Below are 21591 nucleotides of genomic sequence, written 5' to 3' on the forward strand. Positions count from 1 at the left end.
TTGTCCAAGCCACACGTTGCAGCTCAAGATGTGCCCCTGCACCAGCAGCATGGTGTGCTGGGGGACAAAGCGGCTCTGCTGCCAGGGCACGGTGCTGCCGGCATCGCGCCCGCGCGCGAGCGCGTCCCGAGGGACAGCGGGACAGAGCAGAAGCCCCGACTGCCGCTTGTCACCCCCCAACGAGCCGTTCCTAACAAGTTCCCACCGAGACTCGAGACAAACAATGTGGGACAAGCGACACAGGTCAAGTTATCACCAGGCCGGTGGGCAGCGCTGCGGCACCGCGCGGTTCTAGGGCGGCCCCGGCTCTGGTCACCGCTCGCACGGGGAGCAGCAGGATGACACGGTTCCTGCTCTGCGACACAGGCAGCGAGAAGTCCCGTGTGGAGGATCATGCAAAAGGTGACGTGATGGTGCCAGACACGGTACGGGTGCAAAAGAGGCCAAAATGGTCAAAGCAGCAACTTTGTATGTCAGTTCTCACTCCTGGCCACGAGCTACGGGAGAGGTCGGCTCGGAGGGAGCACGATCTTCTGGTTTCTCTCTCTGTGCTTCTGTTGGGCTGGACCAAGAGAATTCAGGGAGAGAACTGCCCATCCCTGCACGAGGTACTTCAGGACCATTCTGGATACCCGGCACCCACTTCTTGCAGCCAGAAATCAAGTGTTAACTTCAGAGCAACAATCTCTTCCCTGAGCTGCGCTCAAGCTACTCCCACACTCAGCAGGAGCGTACAGCGCGTTCTCCTTTTGGAACAGGGGACGCTCACCGGGATTCCTGAAATCAACTTGCCATTATTTCGGTATTTGTGCTACTGTCAACCTTGCAACACATGCTCTGAGTAAGAGTTACGTTCTCCAGCCACAACAAGTGTAAAAAAGAAGCAGCAGCAGCAGCACTGAAGGCACCATGCACAAAAGCAGTGATATGCAAGGAAAAGGGCAAGGGACACGAGCATCGAGTACTTCACCACGGGTAAACGGCCCCACTCGTTTCCCGGGAGGATTAATGACCACACCAGTGGGAAGCCCGTTGATAAAGCACACGTACTTAGCTTCCTCCACCACCTCCACCTCTGCCTGCGCCGTTATGGGCGCGTTGGAATGTGCCCCCGTCGGGTCGTCCACGTTCAGCTCCCCATTGGTCGAGCTGACCACCTGAAACGCAGACAAAGGGTCTGTTAGCGAAGCCCCCCCACACGTCACGCTTACTCACACCGATGAATTCAGCATTTCCATTGTAGGGATGACAATCCACACCCCAGCTGCCGGCAGCTCCGCGTTTGCCAAGAGAACACCTGATTTTCTGGGTAATTATGGCCAGGACAACCACCAAAGCAGCCTGTATGGGATGGAAGTTCAGCTAGCCCTTCCAAACAACCCTCGAGTGACAACCCTTTGGGTTCCCTTCGCACTCGCTTCTCCAGACCCCCTCACTTCCCACACGCATTTGCGAAACGCGATGGCGCTGTTCCCAGTGATCTTCCCTCGCTCTCTCTCTTGAGAAATCTCATTTTGCAAAAAGCTTTGATTTTCCTCCTTCATCCTGATGTGGCAAATCCAACTGCTGCCTTAAAGGAAAACAGCCCCTTGGAGCGAGTGACTGTCCAAGGGTTCAGCAAGAGCCGTCGCATCTGTCGAGAAACAACTTGAGCATCTGCAGCCCAGCGGCCACGCACAGCAGAATATTTCATGCCCTTACACTTACTTGAATGGTTTGGGTTGGCAGGGACCGTTACAGGTCGTTCAGTCCAACCCCCTGTCATCAACAGGGACATTTTTCACCAGCCCAGGGTGCTCAAAGCCCCATCCAACCTGACCTTGAAAGCTTCTGCTGTTTGCTCACGTCTCAGGTCAGAGCTCCACACACATTAGTTTCTCCTCATCTTTCCGTTTCTCTGCTACACCGTAAAATATCTTTAAAGTTTTAAATTCAAAAAGGAACGTGGCTAATCAAGTAAAAATAATAGATTGAATCCAAACAAGCATCAGGAATAAGTAAAAATTCCAACCTAACCTGCATTTTGCTTGGGGGCACCCTGCACTTCTTGTCCCGCTCCAGGCACTAATCCCCATTCACCAGAGCCAAGTTTCCAAGCGGTGTGTCTGGCGCCAGATGCGGCTCTGGCGTTTAGATGAGGTTCTCAGGACATGGGGCAGTGCCAGGGGTGGGTTATGGTTGGACTCCATGATCCTGAGGGTCTCATCCAACTGAAATGATTCTATGACTCGCACCAGCCACTCCCTGTGCACTTCTCAGTTGGACACCCCCAGATTTCCATGAAGCAGCAAAATCTCACCTGTCAAGCCTGAACTGCAACAGCTCAACTATTTTCCTAACATTTCTGGGGTTTATAAGCAACAGCTGCCTCTTACTGCTAAGAGCATCCCCAAGGTGGGGATGAGGGATGTGTTATCAACCAGTCCTGCTCATAGACCCTCCTTTCTGCGTTCAATTTGACAAATTTGAGTTTAAAATAGCTCTTGGAGGATGGAGCCAGGCTCTTCTCGGTGACAACCAGGGACAGGACAAGGGGCAATGGGTACAAGCTGGAACACAGGAGGTTCCACTGAAATCTGAGAAGCAACTTGTTGGGGGTGAGGGTGTCAGAGCCTGGCCCAGGCTGCCCAGGAGGTTGTGGAGTCTCCTTCTGTGCAGACATTCCAACCCGCCTGGACACCTTCCTGTGTAACCTCATCTGGGTGTTCCTGCTCCATGGGGGGATTGCACTGGATGAGCTTTCCAGGTCCCTCCAACCCCTGACATTACTCTGGGACGGTGTGAAGGCTGTAACGCACCTGTACGGATCCTCCGTGCCGATCCGCAGCCAAGTGAGACGTCAGGTAGGAGGTATTTGTCTGTCGGCTGGGCTGGATCTCCCACTCCCCTCGGCGATCCGATGACGCCTGCTCACGAGTTCGGGAGCGCCAGAGAGAGAGAAGAGAGGGCACAAGGTGAATGAGGGGAAGAAACACCACCGTGTTTGTTAGTGAGTTAGTTCCTTTGCAAAAAGCGAGGCATGTAAACTTTTAGCTGGGCTAAAATTTCTCTTTACCGAGTGCGCCTCGCGCTTTACTTCAGCGGTGAGTTCTCCTCTAGCTGCTAAACCAACTCAGATCTGCTCGGGAAATGATCTCTTTACATGGCTTCATTTCCACGGGTTTCAGCGCAGAAATAAACACACCAGCGCTAAGTTTAACTGCGACTGTCAGGTTACACACTCCAGAGCACTTGGTGTGGCGGCGAGATTGGATACACAAGCTTGGCCTCCCTAAAATATGTATTGTTTTGCAACATAAAGCCGTGTTTTCTTCCGGCAAAAGCCAGTTCCACACACTGATCCACTAGTACGGTGCAGGAGGAAACATCCACCACACCTGCTTGACTGGAGAGAGCGTTGGTGGCTCTTTGGTTTTCTGCTGATAAGTAGCTAAAGAAACCTTCGCTAACAATTTCTTCTTTATCCCCAACCAATGCAACAAGTAAATTACTAGAATGTCATTTGTTTTATTAGAAGAACCACTTGGGACTTGAGTGTGAAGGTCCTTACGGGTCACCCGGCTTTGATGGCAACACCTCCAGCGTTCACCTTAGATCCACCTTGTCCTCAGGACAACGGCAGAGGATACAGTCAAGCCTGAAGTGACCAAGGGACAGGTTTCAAAGGTGTCTCCCTGGACGCCGTATCCAAAATTCCAGCAAATGTTTCAAAGGTGAAGTGGGAATTGGAAGAAGAAGAGGCTCAAGCAAAGGAACACGAGGTTATCGGCGGTGAAGCTGAAGGAGAAGAGCAAAGAGCCCCCAGCAGGGATTTGTGTTGCGACCTCCAGTCGAGCATGGGAGATCCAGCCCGGTGCTGAGCTGGAGATCCAGCCCGGTGCTGAGCTGGAGATCCAGCCCCGCGCTGAGCTGGAGATCCAGCCATGTGCTGAGCTGGAGATCCAGCCCCGCGCTGAGCTGGAGATCCAGCCCTGCGCTGAGCTGGAGATCCAGCCCGGTGCTGAGCTGGAGATCCAGCCCGGTGCTGAGCTGGAGATCCAGCCCCGCGCTGAGCTGGAGATCCAGCCATGTGCTGAGCTGGAGATCCAGCCATGTGCTGAGCTGGAGATCCAGCCCCGCGCTGAGCTGGAGATCCAGCCATGTGCTGAGCTGGAGATCCAGCCCCGCGCTGAGCTGGAGATCCAGCCCCGCGCTGAGCTGGAGATCCAGCCCCGCGCTGAGCTGGAGATCCAGCCATGTGCTGAGCTGGAGATCCAGCCCCGCGCTGAGCTGGAGATCCAGCCATGTGCTGAGCTGGAGATCCAGCCCCGCGCTGAGCTGGAGATCCAGCCCTGCGCTGAGCTGGAGATCCAGCCCCGTGCTGAGCTGGAGATCCAGCCCCGTGCTGAGCTGGAGATCCAGCCCCGCGCTGAGCTGGAGATCCAGCCCCGTGCTGAGCTGGAGATCCAGCCCCGCGCTGAGCTGGAGATCCAGCCCCGCGCTGAGCTGGAGATCCAGTCCCGTGCTGAGCTGGAGAGGAGCCACGGGAAGAACACACAGAACCAATGGCCAGCAACAGAACACGGGGAAACGGAGAGAAGCAGATTAAAGAGGAGAATAGAGGAAAGAGAAGGAAAAAAGAAAGAGAAAAAAGGAAAGAGGAAGAAAGGAAAAAGGAAAAAGAAGAAAAAAGAAAAAAGAAAAAAGAAAAAAGGAAAAAGGAAAAAGGAAAAAGAAAAAAGAAAAAAGAAAAAAGAAAAAAGGAAAAAGGAAAAAGGAAAAAGAAAAAAGAAAAAAGAAAAAAAGAAAAAAGAAAAGAGAAAGAAGAAAAAAGAAAAAAGAAAAAAGGAGAAAAAGAAAAAAGGAAAAAGAAAAAAGAAAAAAGGAAAAAGAAAGGGAGAAAAGAAAAGAAAAAGGAAAAAGGAAAAACGAAAAGGAAAAGGAAAAGGAAAAAGAAAAAAGAAAAGAAAAGGAAAAGGAAAAAGGAAGAGGAAAAAGGAAAAGGAAAAAGAAAGGGAGAAAATAAAAGGAGAAAAGAGAAAAGAAAAAATGAGAGAGAAAAAAGAGGAAAGAAAAAAGAAAAGATGAAAAAGAGAAAAGAAAATAAAAAGGAAAAAGGAAAAAAGGAAAAAAAAAAGAAAAAAAAGGAAAAAAACCAAAAAAAAAAAAAAAAGAAAAAAAAAAGGAGGGGAGAAAACAAAGCGCACAGGCAGCTCCCAAGAGATGCAAGGTCCCGGGAGGCTCAGGGCTTGCCCTGTCAGCTCTCCAGCCCATAGGGATCAGCCGGGCTTGGAACGAGGGCTTGAAACGCAACCCCAGTGACACCGTGAAATGTCAGAGCATCACGTTCCCGTGAACGCTCGTTAACGCTCATCACCTTCCCCCAGCTAACGAACCGCGAGCCAGGCCTGGCAGCCAGCGACAGCGCGCACCCGGCTTTGATAATGAAGATTTCCTGGGACTACGTACTCTAATTTGGGAACGAACCTGCTTGAGAATGAAGCCAGGTGTCGTTGAAGGGAACGACGCCCCGTACGCACAGAGCACAAGGGTCTGTTGTCAAAGCGGACAACTAAAGACTGCTGCCCAAAAACGGGCTTGTTAATGCATTAATCAGGTGATATATTAATGCAGTTTATTTTACTAGTGCTCACAAACCACTCCACGCCCATCAACATGCATAAATAGTGCTGCACACGCGCTGCAAACAATCCTGCGTCCTACAAGCGAGGCTTCTAATGAGGGAAACTCATCCTGATGGCTTTAAGTGTGTTCTACTCTACGTTAGCGGCTCTACCAGCCTGAGCTTGGCTGTGTGGAGTGAGGAAAGCCGAGCCCAGCCAGGTTATGACATCTCACGCTCGGTTCTGCACCCACAAAGCCCGGCTTACGGGACTTGAGCGGGAGCAGAAGGCGCCAGAGCAGCACACAGTGGTTAGAGGAGCGGAGCGAGCCCAGAACCACTCACGGGCAGGTACGGGCACCAACAACTCTAGCTAGGAGCCGGCGGTTGGACATCTACTCAACTTCTCGCCAGTTCTGTTAATGCAGAAAAACCAAACTCTCAACACCGAGAAAGTATTTCAACCAGAAAGGAAAAAAACGGGGAAATTCAAAAGCTGGTAGTTCCTTCGGACCATGATGAAGTTCTTAGGGACACAATGACCTCATGTAGAACTCATCGCGTCTACAGCTTCCTCACAAGGGCAGGTGCTGAGCTCTGCTCTGTGACAGTGACAGAGCCCGGGGAACGGCAGCAGATGTGTCAGGGAGGGTCAGTGGGACATGAGGAAAAGGTTCTTCACCCAGAGGTGCTGGACACTGAACAGGATCCCCAGGGAGGTGTCACGGCCCCAACCTGACAGTGTTCAAGAAGAGACTGGACAACGTCCTCAGACACACGGGGTGACCTGTGGGGTGTCCTGTGCAGGGACAGGAGTTGGACTCCATGATCTTTGTGGGTCCTTTCCAACTCTGGACATTCTATGATTCTATGGTGGACGTGACAGTGTTGGGTTAATGGTTGGACTCGATGACCTTAAAGGTCTTTTCCAACCAAAATGACTCGATGACACCCAGCCTCCCAGAGGGATCCTGCCCTGATGGTCTTTATGTTCTGCAACACCCACGCTGTGAACACGACACCCCGAGAAGGATATTGCATGCACATGGGACACGCACATCCTTATCACGTATTGCGTGTACCCGGGACATGCACATCTTTATCACTTACTGCACGTACACAGGATACACACATCCTTATCACATATTGCGCGTACACAGGACACGCACATATTTATCACACATTGCACAAAACCGGGACACACGCATCTTTATCACATATTGTGCATACATGGGACACGCACATCTTTATCATACATTGCACCTACACGGGACACACACATCTTTATCACATATTGTGTGTACAGAGGACATGCACATCTTTATCATACATTGCACCTACACGGGACACACACATCTTTATCACATATTGTGTGTACAGAGGACACGCACATCTTTATCATACATTGCACCTACACGGGACACGCACATCTTTATCATATATTGTGCATACATGGGACACACACATCTTTATCACATATTGTGCATACATGGGACACGCACATCTTTATCACCTATTGTGCATACATGAGACACACACATCTTTATCATACATTGCGCCTACATGGGACATGCACATCTTTACCATATATTGCGTGTACAGAGGACACGCACATCTTTATCATATATTGTGTGTACAGAGGACATGCACATCTTTATCACACATTGCGCATACATGGGACACACACATCCTTATTGTAGCCACATGGTCCACAGGAAGACTGCTATTGCCACAGCTCGTGGTCCACTCCATGATCCACAAGCTACGATCAAAAGCACCCAAAAGAACATGGTTGGCCGGGTACTCTGACCAGATTGACTGAAAGAGCTTAACCACAAACTACAGAAAATCACCGCATTTCCAAATTGCGTTCCGCTGAGGAATCCCGCTGGCTGATACAGTATCTCAACCTGTTGCTTCGGCAAAATTCCGCTCAAATCAGACTCTCTATTAAGCAGGAAGCGTGCTCGCCATGACCGAGGCGAGAATCAGCCCCGGCCACCTCTAACGGCTCTGAGCTTCTCCAGCCTGAGAGGCACTCGGAAAGGTGACCAATGCGACGCTGCCGGAGCAGCCGCGAACAACGCACCTGATTGCGAAGCGCCTGCTGCGATGGCCGGTCCCGATGGAGGTGGCTGTCCCTCGTTATCGCGGACGTCCCGGAGTCCACGTGAACGGATCCCACCGGAGTTGGCTGGAAAACAAGGCACTTGTTAGCACGAAGGTGCCTCTTGCTCTCCGGACACGCGCGTGTGCAAACCGGACTTGTCAAGGCTGGATCCCACCAGGGAGAAGCAGGGAAAACGTCAAAACGTTGCCCAAAAGTACTGAAAATAACCAGGGAAAATTAGAGCCAGGGCTATAAAATCCTCTAGTGATTTGATGTCGGACATCAGCACCAAAGGCCTTGCATAAAGATTAATTTAAAAGATATAGTTGGGTATCTGTAATGGTGTCAGATGACACCTAATGTGTCTCACGTGGGATTATTACAAGTGAAAATATACAGACTTGTTTTCCTCATTGTCTCACCACTTTTAAAAATACAGGAACAGGAGGTGTTAAAATTAAAGCTTCATCTGCTCTATTCTCCCCCAAGTCATAATCCCAGCTCACACCACCACAATCTCCATAGCAACCACTGCAGTTGTCAGCAATCGCACGCTTGTCTTACAAGGGGCTTTTTATCAATTGCCTTCGTAATTAAAGAAAAACGAGGAGAAAAATCATGATTCACGAAGAGAATGATTTCTTATGAACTGTTCTGGGCGCAGTAAACATTGGTGACGCTAAATATAGTTGGGATGGTAAATCACCACCAACGTAGCACTGAAGGCATCTGATCCAGCACCAGAGACGGTTAATTTACAGATGCTGGTGTGTGGTGAGCGGCCGTTGGCAATGAGGTGATGGGCAGAATGACACCAAACGCAAGCGACAAGGCAGCCAGCGGAAGAGCTTTAGACTCTTCCACCATGTTTCCCCATGACGCATCTGTTGGCCAAGGTCTTCTTGACTACAAATGGCTTTTGACAATTGAAGTGATGCAACGAGATCACAGTTATGGTCCACCTGGTGTCACAAACTACTCAATGGAGCTTGGTTACTCCCACGTTTCCTTGCTGTGTGCTATGAAGAGCTGGTCCAGCCTCTGGAGTAGGGTAAGGCTCAAGATCTGAGCTTAGAACCGGTTGTTTGTTCACTGAACATCCATCAGAGCCCTGTCTAGATCTCCCATATGTCTCAGTGAGAACTTGACCGTTATAGAGGTCTTTCACCATTCAGTGCTGAGCTAGCACTGCTCTCCTGCTTTAGGATGGATGTCTTTAGATAGTGATCTCAAATCCTGCGCTAGACTAGAGGAAATAAAGTCTAGTCATGTTCACTGCCACAGGTGGGAAAATCAGGTTTGAATGCCCCACCAGGACAAGGCCAAATTGGTGGGAAGGGACCTTCTGCCCCTTAGGGAAACTGCAAATAAACCCTGAACGCAATGTCGGGATATTTCAGTATGTTAGGTGGAGAACACAAGTGAAAAATTTGATCCTAAGCTCACTGGCATTTAATTGGAATTATTAGACATTTTCAGGTGGTGAGGAAGCAGCAGCGGGAAGGCAAGGCGCTGCATTTTGTGGGGACAACTTACTATCGGCCTGCCGACCCAGTCGTAGGCGTAGTCGAAGGTGTAGCCTTTCTTTTCAAACAGCTCTGTGAAGATGGTTCGTAAATAATCGTAGTCTGGTCTCTCAAAGAAGTCTAATCGCCGCACGTACCGCAGGTACGTGGCCATCTCCTCTGTCGGGAAAAGAGCAGCAGCGTCAGTTCCGCTCGCACGCGAGCTCCAGCACTCACAAACCACCCGCAGCGACACGCACACACTGGGAACGCGCTCCTCAAACTCACCAGAGCACCGCTGAGATTTTTTAGAAAGTCAAGCCTATGATCATAATTTTTTCTACTCAAGTTGTTTTATTTCAGCAACATGACGTTTAGGGACGTGGTTTAGCGGTGGACTTGGTAGTGTTAGGTTAATGTTTGGGCTCGATTATATTAACGGTAATTTCCAAGCTCAATGATTCTATGAATGGATTAACTCCTATATGGGAACGCGCCACACGACACGACGGCTCCTACGGGAACGCAGCTGGTTGTGGGGACCTGGCTGCTCTCCTTGCTGTCAGCATTTCAAAAAACACCACAAACCCCACTCTGTGAAGGCCACTGGTACCCAGCGAGGGCTTTAACTTTGTACTGTGCTCTCCCAGCTCCAAGGCGGACTTTTGTCCAGCTGGAGAAAAGGTGCTGGGCTTGGCCAGAAGCACATCTTTAGTAATACTCTCCTTAAAACTGCTCTCAGAAGGTGGAATTCAAGGCCAGACACATCACTCCAACTTCTAAGCTGTAAAACCTTCAATCTGGACAAGAGTTAACTCAGTAGACCCAACACCATCACTTGGGAGAGGGAAGATAATGACACCCTCTTTTGGAAGGAAGCAAAGCGGGAACACTTGTGCCGTGTCCAGCTTCCTTGATGGGAAGAGTTATTCTAATCTGAAGCCACAGCCATGAGCCCTCAGGCCTCGGTAATTTAGAGCGACAGGTCCTGTTGTCTGCCAGCTTGAGGAACAACGTCACGGATACACAGAGGAGCGCAGAACCGTCATATTTAATACAGCGTGTCCACCTCCAACTGCGGGCAAACGGTGCCATCAGGGCTTTACCTGGAAAGTTCTCACAGAGAACCTCAACCGGAGTGTTTCTCTTTGTGTCCCCAATCTTCTGATACCTCTCTTTTAAGGTGTCAGCCTGTAGCGCACAAAGACAAAACAGTTGTGGAGAAAGAGTTCAACCATGTGATAAACGACATGCTGTGTGGGAAGAAAAACAAAGAATTGAAGGCTGATTCTGGGTGGTATCAGGAGATGTTACTTGTAATAAACTGCAGCCTAGACTACACTAGCAGGAATACTATCTGTTGTAATTCTTGCTATGCGTTTTACGTGCTGTCGGCACCAAATATCCAAGGACATGTTCAATACATCTTCAGGATTGAAAGGAATGACACTCGTTAGTGTCTTACGAGGCCAATTTCCTACCAGCCCAGTCCTGAGGATTCTATAGGGAAGATTTCACAGGATGAGAAAATAAACTGCACATACTAGGACCGCACGTCAGCCCCACTGGCAACCTCATCACTTCCATGAACTGTAAAAGGAGAAAGATCACAACGGCACTTTGGGCACGCTGGGTTTTTATTGTGTATATAACCCCCAAATAACAGGTTTACATCAGTCACATTTCTCTTAAATCCCATGGTACTGCTACACTACCTCTTCTCTCACCCCCAAAGTGACGACCACTGATTAAACAGCTGGTCATCATGAAAAATGAAACAATTATTGGGTAGATTTCCCACCTCGATCCCTCTTGAAGCAGAGAACTCTGCTCCACTTGGCACCCTGAGAACAGGTTTTATTGCCTTTGTTTCAAGTCCGCCCGTTAGACCTGTCAGCAGCATCATTAGCATCATAAGACATTCTCTCCAGACTTTAGCACTGACAATATAGGCCAAAAGTGTAAGCTGAACACAGAACTCTGAAGCTGCCATATTCTAGATCAATCTAAAGAGTCTATATTTGGTTTTGGAGCTAAAAAAAATGCAGGAGTTCAAGAGCAGTGAACTAATTCTTCTCAAGTTCAGCAATGAACTGCGGAAATTCTGTAGAACCTTGTCTAAACCTGGAATTAATTTAGAACAACTTACGGGATAAATTTAAAGCAGACAAGTTCAACTAAGCTAGAAATAAAATACGTAACCGAATAACACACACTTGCAAAGGTGTGAACTGAAAGTAGGAGAGATTCAATCACTTTAATGCTCGAAAAACCCCTTCTTTGATTTTATGAGTGGTTGCCAATGTTCCTGGCACACGTCTGATAAGGCTAAGCTGAGACTAAGTCTGTATAGATGGCGATAAAGCAGCTTAACAAGGTCTAGCACACAAGACGCCGCCTCTGACCACAGCTCTGCTGAGAGCCTGCGAGCCCAAGAGCTGGTTTATTTTCTCCCACAGCACTAAGCGGAGCCTCTGCTGGGTCTTCTCCCCCGACTTGGGCCAGTTCAGCAAAGCTAATTGTAATTGAAGTGCCAGGTGACATACTTCTTAAAATATACGTATCTTAAAATCTTTCCTGTGGGTTAAGCTAACGCCTTATCGTCCGACTTCAAGGACACAAAGGAGAGGATGGTGTTTCTGGCTGGGTTTTGCAAATGTTTCCCTCATTGTTTTTGGGCAGAGAGCAAAGTTTCAAAGGGCAAAAGCTGAAGTTCAAACCTACCTTCAGTCCTTGCCAGGGCAGGCTGCCTCGGAGGAAATACATGAACATGTGGCCAAGGGCTTCCAAGTCGTCTCGACGACTTTGCTCTGAAATAGAAGACAAGTGGATGCCGCAGATGCTGGAATGGATTCCATCAGCAGCCACAGTACTGTTGAGATAAGTTATCACGGGGAGGTTCACTTGCTGTCTGTAGCTCAGACACTGTGCAAAAAGCTATTAGAAAAATGTGTAAAATACATAAAGATCTGCTAGAAGGCAGGAGATTGCTCAGAATTACAGAGGAACAGGCAGGAATGACTGTGTTGCATGGTGCCAACCCCTTCCCAATCGCTTCTGCAGCTCATCACATCGGAGCCGAGCAAAAGTAGCTCCTTCAAGGCTTCTCCTTGCTGCTTTTGCCATGCAGATGTTATAACTGGGAGAGGAAAACGGCCTTGAACCAAAGGAAAAAGCATCCTTAAAATAACCCACCAAAATACATCCAAAACCCAAGGGAGGATACCAGAGGCTGCGGGTCACTCTGATATAGCTCTAAAATGGGGCAAAAAAGAGGATGTCCTGGGTAATTAAGTGCAACGGTGCAGCTGAACTTCTCGGGAAGACAGTTGAGTGTGTTCATCTCACATACAAATTGCAACCAGGCTCCTTCCCTTTGATCCTGAAACGTGAAGGGACTGACTCCACCTGGGCTGCAAAACATCAGCCCCACGCCACCCCCGGCAGAATATTCCGTTGTCTTACCGCTCTTACAAGTTAACATAAATAAACATTGAATAAGGTTTTTTTGCCTTTCAGCCACATAAATGCCATCTCTCGGTATGAAAGAAGGCAGGGAGGAGATGAAAGCCAGGTTTAAAAGTAATTAAATCATTAATTTTCTCCAACCAATCATTAGGTCAGGGAACATCCAGCTCTTACAACTGCAACTGGAAGGTACCGGTCCAGAGCTGAGCTATAAAAATCAATTTGGTCACCATTAAGTACGGCGATTACTACCTGCCTACTCGCATTCTATCAGTGCGGGCTTGCTACTGGTTGTTTAGTTCCTAATAAAAACTATAATTACGAGGCTTCCAACACTTCAGCTGTCTCAGTTCCTCAAAACGGGGGGTGTAAAAGTTTAAAAAGCCTGTACAAAATTTGTTTAAAGCCTATAGAGATTTTAAAAATAGCCTGTAGACAGCATCACGACACCGAGCAGCTCACGATATCTGCAAGGGAATCAAAGAGCCGCGAGCCAAGCGGCTGTGGGGCCACACCGACCTTTGCCGAGGTGGGTGTTGATGGACATGTATCTCGCCGTTCCCGTTAGGCTCTTGTGTTCCCGGTAAGGAATGTGTTTTTTGGTCTCGGGGTCGATGTACTCCTTGGCCAAGCCAAAGTCTATGATGTGAATGACGTGCTCTTTCTTATTGCCTTGCCGGCCGATAAGGAAGTTTTCCGGCTTGACGTCTCGGTAGATGAGGTTCTTGGAATGCACGTACTCCATCCGAGAGATCTGCAAAACGACCGGGGGAGAATTATGCGGATTATTTGCAGGTAACGCACCCTCCCGGCTAACGAGGCATGCAGTTCGTTAGCCCATTGCCCGCCCTCTGCTCCGTGCAGTCTCAGATTTCGGACACTCTACAAGAAACGCAACGATGGACGGAGCCAACCGAGGCAGATGTTATGATGGGAGCTGGAAGAGGAATTTGTCTGCGCTTCCCGACTTTATCCTGATTGAAAACCGCAAAGGCTGTTTCTGACCCGTTCCCAGTTCTTGGAAGGATTCCATGGGGAACAGCATTGATTTTAAACACAATAAACCGGTTACCAAGAGCTCTTCCCTCGCCACGCGGTGTCTTCCCACCTCCCGCCCTCGACCCATATGTTGTATTAGACGCGCCAGATTCTTCACGGAGGGGGATTTTTGGGCCTTACGATCCTTAGTGCTGACTAAAAATAATAATTAATCTCATCAGTTCGGAATATTTTTCAGCTTCTGCCTCACTTCGCTTTGCGGGTACAACTGAGAAGGGAAGGGAAAAGGGTAGGAACCCCATTTTCAAGGTGGAACTAAATCTATTGCAGATGAAGTTCGAAGGGCTCAGCAAGCAGTTCTCCTTCGGGTTCCTAACTTCTTAGACAATCCCCATTGGAAATAATTCACTATTTCATTTCATTTATTACCTTTTCATTTCTTTTTTTAGGTTTTAAATGAACACATGTAGCCCAGCTTGGTCCACGGCTGTCGCGTGGTGGCTTCGTTAGGTAAGATGCTTCTCTGGCAAGGCCACGTACCCGTTTATCGACACAAAACCACCACGAACTCCAAATTTGGCACTAACGGGCGCCAATCCACATGCCCTGGGGTCCATAGTCCCTGGCTGCTCTTTTGTTTCTCACCCCGAATGCAGACATGTCCCTGGCTGGCAAACCCAGATCTCTTCTTCTCTTTCCAGACCTTGGATCGACACCTGGTTGGAAGCTCCACACACCCATGATCACTCTGTCCCATCCATTATAACGATTTAAAACTCACAGTCCAAAACTGCAATCACTTTTGCACCAACCTCATACTTTTAAAAATCCTGAGGGTTGTTATTACTGCTGTGGCAGCTCAAGAGAATTCGTTATAAAACCCCATTCGATGAACCCCATCCATCTGACTACATCACCTTCCAATCCTCTGTTATTATTTTGATGTAACATCTGGATTCAGAGTATATGTGACTGTAGCTCAATACAAGAGAGCAAACAGAAATGATTGCTGTTTGTATATGTACATCAAGCAATTTGGAAATGACTGTGTAGCTGTGTGTCTACATAGGAGACAGTGTGCACACAGGACCAATAAAAAGTCCTTAGCGGCAAAAAAAGGATGCTCATCCTATTTGGGATCTTTTGTGTCACCACGTCCTGCAGAACTCACCTCTCCTCGGACGGCTGGTTCTGATCAAGTGCGAGTGATTCGACTGATCGTACGAACAGCATCGGGTTTACTCCAACAGCACAGTGAGTGTGTAATGCAGCTATTTTACACCTATGACGCCAGTTCAATGAGTCAGAATTGATGGGTCAGCACAAAATGACACATCCAGCATGGTCCGCTCTCGAGCCCCCTCGGGCAACGGGCCAGCGGCTTCAAGAGGTGGCGACCAAGTCATCCAGGCCAGAAGTTGTCCTGCAAGCTACGCTTAAAACTACAACTTCACATGCTATTGAAACACCCCAACACTGCCAAAAAAACCCAGTTCTTGAAACGTTTTTAGCATTTCTTAATGCCTATTTACATCGCTGATTCTTTACTCAATTTATGTATCTTTACACGCTGAAGAACATACGTCAGTCTTTTCCATCAAGTGTATGAAAAAGAGGAAGCATCATTTATTAGTTTACCAAAATGTTTTCAACACAAGAATGTAATTGTGCAGTTCATCAGAGAGCGGCGTGTCCCTATCCACGACACACCTTTCTACACTATTCACCTGATTAAGAGAAGAAATAGCAGCAACTATAGGTTGTCCTAAAGAAACATCCACCTCTGAACAGATCTTAACTCTAGAGCCTAACAAGGAAGCCTAAGGAGCCTCCCAGAGCTTGATTAATACCTTATTTTCAAGGAAAACCTGCTGCATCTGAGCCACTCGGAAAGCAGCTCCAGGCAGGAGGGGGCAGCACTCCTTAAAGAATAAAAAACCCGCCGCTCAGGGAGGGCAGGAGACGGGGAAAAATCAGGTGAAATCAGTCTTAACAAATAGGACTTGCTCCTCAAAGACAGTAATAGCGCGTGTTGCCGCTCCCCTCCCCTCTGGTGGTGATTTATTTCAAGGCGCTGAGGAGATGGGTTTCCCGGGTTGTTGCGGATGGATGGAGGGCGATGGAGCAAAGCAGACGCTCTGCGCCTCAGCCGCTCTTCACACTCCGATTCACCTCCGGGATGCGGCGGCGGGTTGGGAGACAAAAAGGAGCCGAGGGGGGCGATTCAAATGAAGACGCGACCCCTAAAGCTGGAACAAAGCGCCTCCTCGCCTCTCTGTACGTAACGAGCTTCCAAACGGAGCTCAAATGGCTCATTTGTTGCTGCTAGCGGAGAAGCTCAGTTGTTGAAATGGGCAACAGGAATTACACAACCTGAAAAAAAAGGGTTTTTTTTGTTCCTTAAAACCTGATGGCAAAGCAGATATGGCCAGGACAACAATCTGGACAGATGTCAGATAACCTGACACACTCAGCAGCACCTGAAAATACTCGTTTACCTGATTTTTTGCTGCCACCACAAACGCAGAAGCTGTTGGGTCTTTCATGTTCTTTTTCTCTTTACCTCCATCTACCTGGATGCTTTTGTGGTCATGAGATGACGCTGGTGAAGACCCTCCAAGCACAGAGCTCAACCACAAGCCCAGCGCTGGGCAAAAGGGACACGATGGGACAGTCCTGATGCCCCCAGCAGTCTCACAGGAACGCATTTACATCTTTACAAGCCAAAGGTCATACGAGCTGTATCCAAGGCTTTGCCATCCGATGCCACTTGATTCAATCAAAACCAACACTATAAATTGGTTTTGATGAAGGATGACGGAACACTCGAAGCAAACAAGACTGGACCCTGAGCTGCAGCAGCACAACTTCATGCATGCACTACCAGGCAGGTGCTGTTCCAGCTTCGGCATCTGCGACCTCGATGTTCCATTTGAGATTTTGCCGCGGCAAACATCAGTTTATTTAGAAAACATTGTGTTCCCCGCTCCCCCACCATCTTATCTTTCCTTCAATGCTTCTTTCCACAGATCTGTTAATGTGAACATACCTAATGTGAATATCCAGTCCCACCTCTGCTGTGCCACTTGGGCACCTGCACACCATGGGTTGGAAGTCGGAAAGCCAAACTCCGATGAGAACTGGTTGGCCCTACCATGGAATTCCACCCACCGCATTCAGGACATTCAGGTTTCACGTTGTCCGCTCTTCATGCAAACACAAATCCAAGCTACTGCTTTCAGCTTGAGTTCCTTTAGAGGCTTCATGATGTTGCCCGTAGATTTATTCCTTTCCAATTTTGACCAAATTTGAGCAAGGTGGAGAGCTGGAATGCCCGGGGAGGTTGCACGAGCAGCCCGATAGCACCAAACCAGTAAAACTGGTAGGAGCGTGGGAGGGTGCTGTGCTCCTGTGTCCCGGGTGAGAAACGAGGTGTTGTGGAGGTGTCCAAAGAGAGGGAGGAGCTGGGGCAGGTATCGGGGCAGGGGTGTGTAGGGGACATGGGACACAGGGCCGTAGGAATCCGGCTTTGCTGGTTCTGCTGCGCAAGGAACAAGTTTTCTCATAAGCATAATCTGACCTTCCCTTCAAGAGTTTTTCTCGAACCTGAGAAACGTCCTTTTATAAGAAAGATGGAGAGTTTTTACTAAAATCTATAGGTACAGGATGAGGGCCAAAGGTTATAAAATGAGAGAGGTCAGGTTTAGATAAGACATGACGAAGGTTGTGAGACATTGGAACAGGCTGCCCAGAGAACTTGTGGGTGCCCCATGACCGGGAGTGTTCAAGGTTGGGTTGGACAGGGCTTTGAGCAACCTGGTCTAGTGAAGATGTCCTGGACATGTTGGGCTAGACTGTCCTTGAAGGTCCATTCCAACCCAAACCCTTCTGTGAGTCTACGATGGAAGGAGCTTCTCCAACCAAGAGCCGCTCCTGAACCTCACGTTAAACCAAGCCCATCCTCCATCTAGGCCTGGTATAACCACAGTTTGTCACTCACCAGCTGGATGGCAATCATCAGCACCGTCTTCAGAGTGAACGTCCTGTCACACAGGTCGAACAGATCCTCCAGGCTCGGCCCAAGCAGCTCTAGTACCATAGCATTGTACTTTCCACATGGCCCGAAGTAATACACCTGGGGAAGCCCTTCCGCTGCGAAAACAGGGAAAGAATTGAAATCAGTCAATGTCCGTTGTGTGTATCAAGCTTGCGCTGGGCAAAGCCTTTATTTTTTACCCCTTGAGCGTCTTTTCTGTTTGATCTTGCCCAGCAAATAATTTTCAGCGATGAACCCAAGGCCAAATCAGCTCAAGCTTTGCTCACCCTTCAGTAGAGAAATGGATTTCAAAGCAATAATGTTGAGCTCTGGCAGTGGAAACACCTGGATCTCGTGGAAGAAGACACGGAATTCCCTACGTCGCACTAAACACCGGGCAGAGCACAAACCCACCCATGGGCTGGCACGCTCAGGAAGAAAATGAGAAATGTGCAAAAAAGAGCCATTTTTTCAACCAAGATAATACATACCCATTGCTTTTTACATCAATTTTACTCATGGCTTGGACAAGTGCACTCTCTGCTGGGTTAAAAACTGGCTGGAGGGCCAGGCCCAGAGTGCTGGTGAACGGGGCCGCATCCAGCTGGCAGCCAGTCACTAGTGGTGTCCCCAGGAGTCAGGGTTGGGTCCAGACCTGTTTAACATCTTTATTGATGATTTAGATGAGGGGATTGAGACCATCATCAGCAAATTTGCTGATGACACCAAGTTGGGAGGGAGTGTGGAGCTGCTGGAAGGCAGGAGGCTCTGCAGAGGGATCTGGAGAGACTGGAAAAATGGGCCGATCCCAATGGGCTGAAGTTCAACAAGGCCAAGTGCCGGGTGCTGCACTTTGGCCACAACAACCCCTGCAGCTCCAGGCTGGGCACAGAGTGGCTGGAGAGCAGCCAGGCAGAAAGGGACCTGGGGGACTAATGGACAGGAAGCTCAACATGAGCCACCAGTGTGCCCAGGTGGCCAAGAAGGCCAATGGTGTCCTGTCCTGTACCCAAACCAGCGTGGTCAGCAGGACAAGGGCAGTGATCCTTCCCCTGTGCTCTGCATTGGGGAGGCCACACCTGGAGTGTTGTGTTCAGTTCTGGGCCCTCAGCTCGGGAAAGAGATTGAAGTGCTGGAGGGTCCAGAGAAGAGCAACAAGACTGGGGAAGGGACTTGAACTCAAGCCCTATGGGGAGAGGTTGAGGGAGCTGGGCTTGTTTAGTCTGGAGAAGAGGAGGCTCAGAGCTGAGCTCAGCACTCTCTAGAACTACCTGAAGGGCAGTTGTAGCCAGGTGGGGATTGGGCTCTTCTCCCAGGCATCAGCAATAGGACAAGGGGCCATGGGCTTCAACTCTGCCAGGGGAAATTGAGGCTGGAGATCAGAAAGCAATTCTGTGCAGAGAGTGGTCAGGCATTGGAATGGCTGCCCAGGGAGGTGCTGGACTCACCGGCCCTGCAGGTTTGTAAACTGAGATTGGACACGGCACTTAGTGCCATGATCTGGTCAATGGACTGGAGTTGGACCAAGGGCTGGACTGGATGATCTCTGAGGGCTTTTCCAACCCAGTCCATTCTGTGATTCTGTGATTATACCCACGAGCAAAGGGAAAAAAGAAAGTTTTCCTTTAAGAGAGGGCAAAGGTTGCACATCACTCCTCGAACCACCTTTGAGTCAAAAATCAGACCAGCCCATGGGGGGAAGAATGAAGCGCAGGACTAACTGCAAGTTTTTCTAATCAGCATCTACCACAGGCGCTTGGTGTCCCGGCATTGGTACCAACCTGTGTAACACCTCCTTCAAATTAATATATCTCCAGTTTACAGCTCATAAGCAGCTCCACAACAGAATGGAAGGGGGTTTGTTTTGAAATCTAGGTTTTTGTCCTATGTCAAAACAATATCTTGGCTTGAATAGAGGAAGATAAGATGTCCTGCCATTCGGTGTAAAGGTTCTGTATTATATATACACAGAGGTCCATAAATTATATAGCACGGGACCTTAAAGGACAGTGATTACAAATTTTACAACATGTTTAAAGTCAATGCGTACACACACCTATATTTACATAAGACGTCAATATTAAAGGTAACAGAAATCCCTCGCTAATCATCAGACGCCAGGATTATGGTTGGACTTGATGACGTTAAGGGTCTCTTCCAACCCAAATGATTAATTCAGTGATTAAATTGCTTGTGTAAGTGCAGGTTTGGTACCTGCTTGGTCACGGCGGTAAAATAGAGCAACACTAAGGCTAGAGAGTGTCAGCAATGCAACGACCTTCCATCCTCCTAACGGGATTAGGAAAGCCTCGTTAATCCGCTGACAGCGCTCATCAACTTGCCAACAATACAATAAATGCAACGCTGAGATGACTAAAGCTTAAATATTACAGAACTTGGGCTCTCATATGTCACTCAAAAATGGCAAAATGCAGCTTGACAAAGATTACCGGAGGATGGGCTTAATCTCGTTACTGGGGAGTCGTATTAGGTATCAGTCATTAGGACGTGTCAAGGAGAGATTACAGAGTATTGCAGGAATTCCCAGTCTAACCGGAGTTTTGTGTCCCATGTAAAACATTGACCCAACCTCATCTCAGGAGCTCCCGCTCCCACCAGAGCTTCGTACCTTACGGAGCACCAACAGCACTGAAGTCTTCAAAGAAAAGAGGATGGTTGGACGTAGAAGCGATTCAGAAAGTGATAACGGGATGTCACCAGGCAGCTCTAAAACATTTTCAGATATCCCTGAACCAACAAGAATCATCATTTAATGCCGCCAGGTTAGTGTTGAAGGCTTGAACAACCACAACAGGTCTTGAATTAACTCGTGGTTGAGCGCTGAGTAAAGTCTTAACCTACATCACCTCTAACACCAAGATCATCGTATTTTAGAGAAGAATTAGTAGAGAATAATTGAAAATAGTAGCAGAATACTCTATGACAAGTTTAAAACTATTATAAATTCAAGATATATATACAGTGTTTAAAAGAGATGAGGTTCTTAGGGACATGGTTATGAGGTGGACTTGGCAGTGTTGGGTTAGTGGTTGAACTCAATGATCTTAAAGGTCTTTTCCAACCAAAATGATTCTGTGATTCTATAATTTCTACAGCAGGACAACAGCCTTGAAAAGTGCAAATGAGGAAGGAAACCACCCGGATTAGGAGTGTGCTAATTAAAGAACACAGGAGGATAAAATTGCAGAAAGGCTCTTAAAGAAGGTGAAGAATCCCACTCCCAGTGCAAGGGGAAAGGAGTAATTTACAGCATCGCAATTAAAATAGAATTCCTACTAGATGTAAGAACCAGCTTCCAAGCCCAGGGAGGCTCTGCTGTAGGTGGGGGCTCCTGCAAGGTGATGTTGGAATGAAGAATATTAAAAAAACCATCCTAAATGCCAGTCTACAGGAGACGTTATTAGTTTCTGGCATATTTTTGAGCGTTCGGTTTTCCTCGGAGGGTTTTCAGCAGCGACACTGCCAGCTGTGCAGTCTAGAGCTTATACCTCTTGGCTTCGTGAGGAGAAAAACGCTGTAAAATAGATGGAATCGCTCACACATCCCAGACCCAACGGGACATCACTGGGGCTGCTCGGCTCCGCACCCGTCACTGAAATCAAGTTATGCGGGAAACAGGATAACGCGCCCTTGGCTCACTCGAACGTAAATCAATATTTGGCATCTTTTTAAGACGCTGAGAAGAGAAGTTCTGAGTTTGATGTCAATATTAGAGAATCACAGAATCCCAGAATGTGAGGGGCTGGAAGGGCCCTGGAAAGCTCATGCAGTGCAATCCCCCCATGGAGCAGGAACACCCAGATGAGGTTACACAGGAAGGTGTCCAGGCGGGTTGGAATGTCTGCACAGA

The 21591-nt window shown here is 48.4% G+C and overlaps 1 protein-coding gene across 1 annotated transcript in view; it reads right to left on the reverse strand.

The window, feature by feature from the left end:
- Window positions 1-21591, reverse strand: part of CSNK1G1 (casein kinase 1 gamma 1) — a 94052-nt gene that overhangs the window by 4399 nt on the left and 68062 nt on the right. The window contains exons 7-14 of the mRNA XM_080351409.1: window positions 17685-17836; window positions 13205-13439; window positions 11942-12027; window positions 10324-10408; window positions 9249-9397; window positions 7692-7796; window positions 2799-2909; window positions 1051-1157 (exon numbers count right to left, since the gene is read on the reverse strand). Coding sequence (XP_080207535.1) covers window positions 1051-1157; window positions 2799-2909; window positions 7692-7796; window positions 9249-9397; window positions 10324-10408; window positions 11942-12027; window positions 13205-13439; window positions 17685-17836 — 1030 coding nt within the window. The remainder of the gene's footprint in view (window positions 1-1050; window positions 1158-2798; window positions 2910-7691; window positions 7797-9248; window positions 9398-10323; window positions 10409-11941; window positions 12028-13204; window positions 13440-17684; window positions 17837-21591) is intronic.

The sequence above is a fragment of the Nesoenas mayeri genome (assembly GCF_963082525.1).
Source record: "Nesoenas mayeri genome assembly, chromosome: 11".
NCBI classification, from domain to species: Eukaryota; Metazoa; Chordata; class Aves; order Columbiformes; family Columbidae; genus Nesoenas; species Nesoenas mayeri.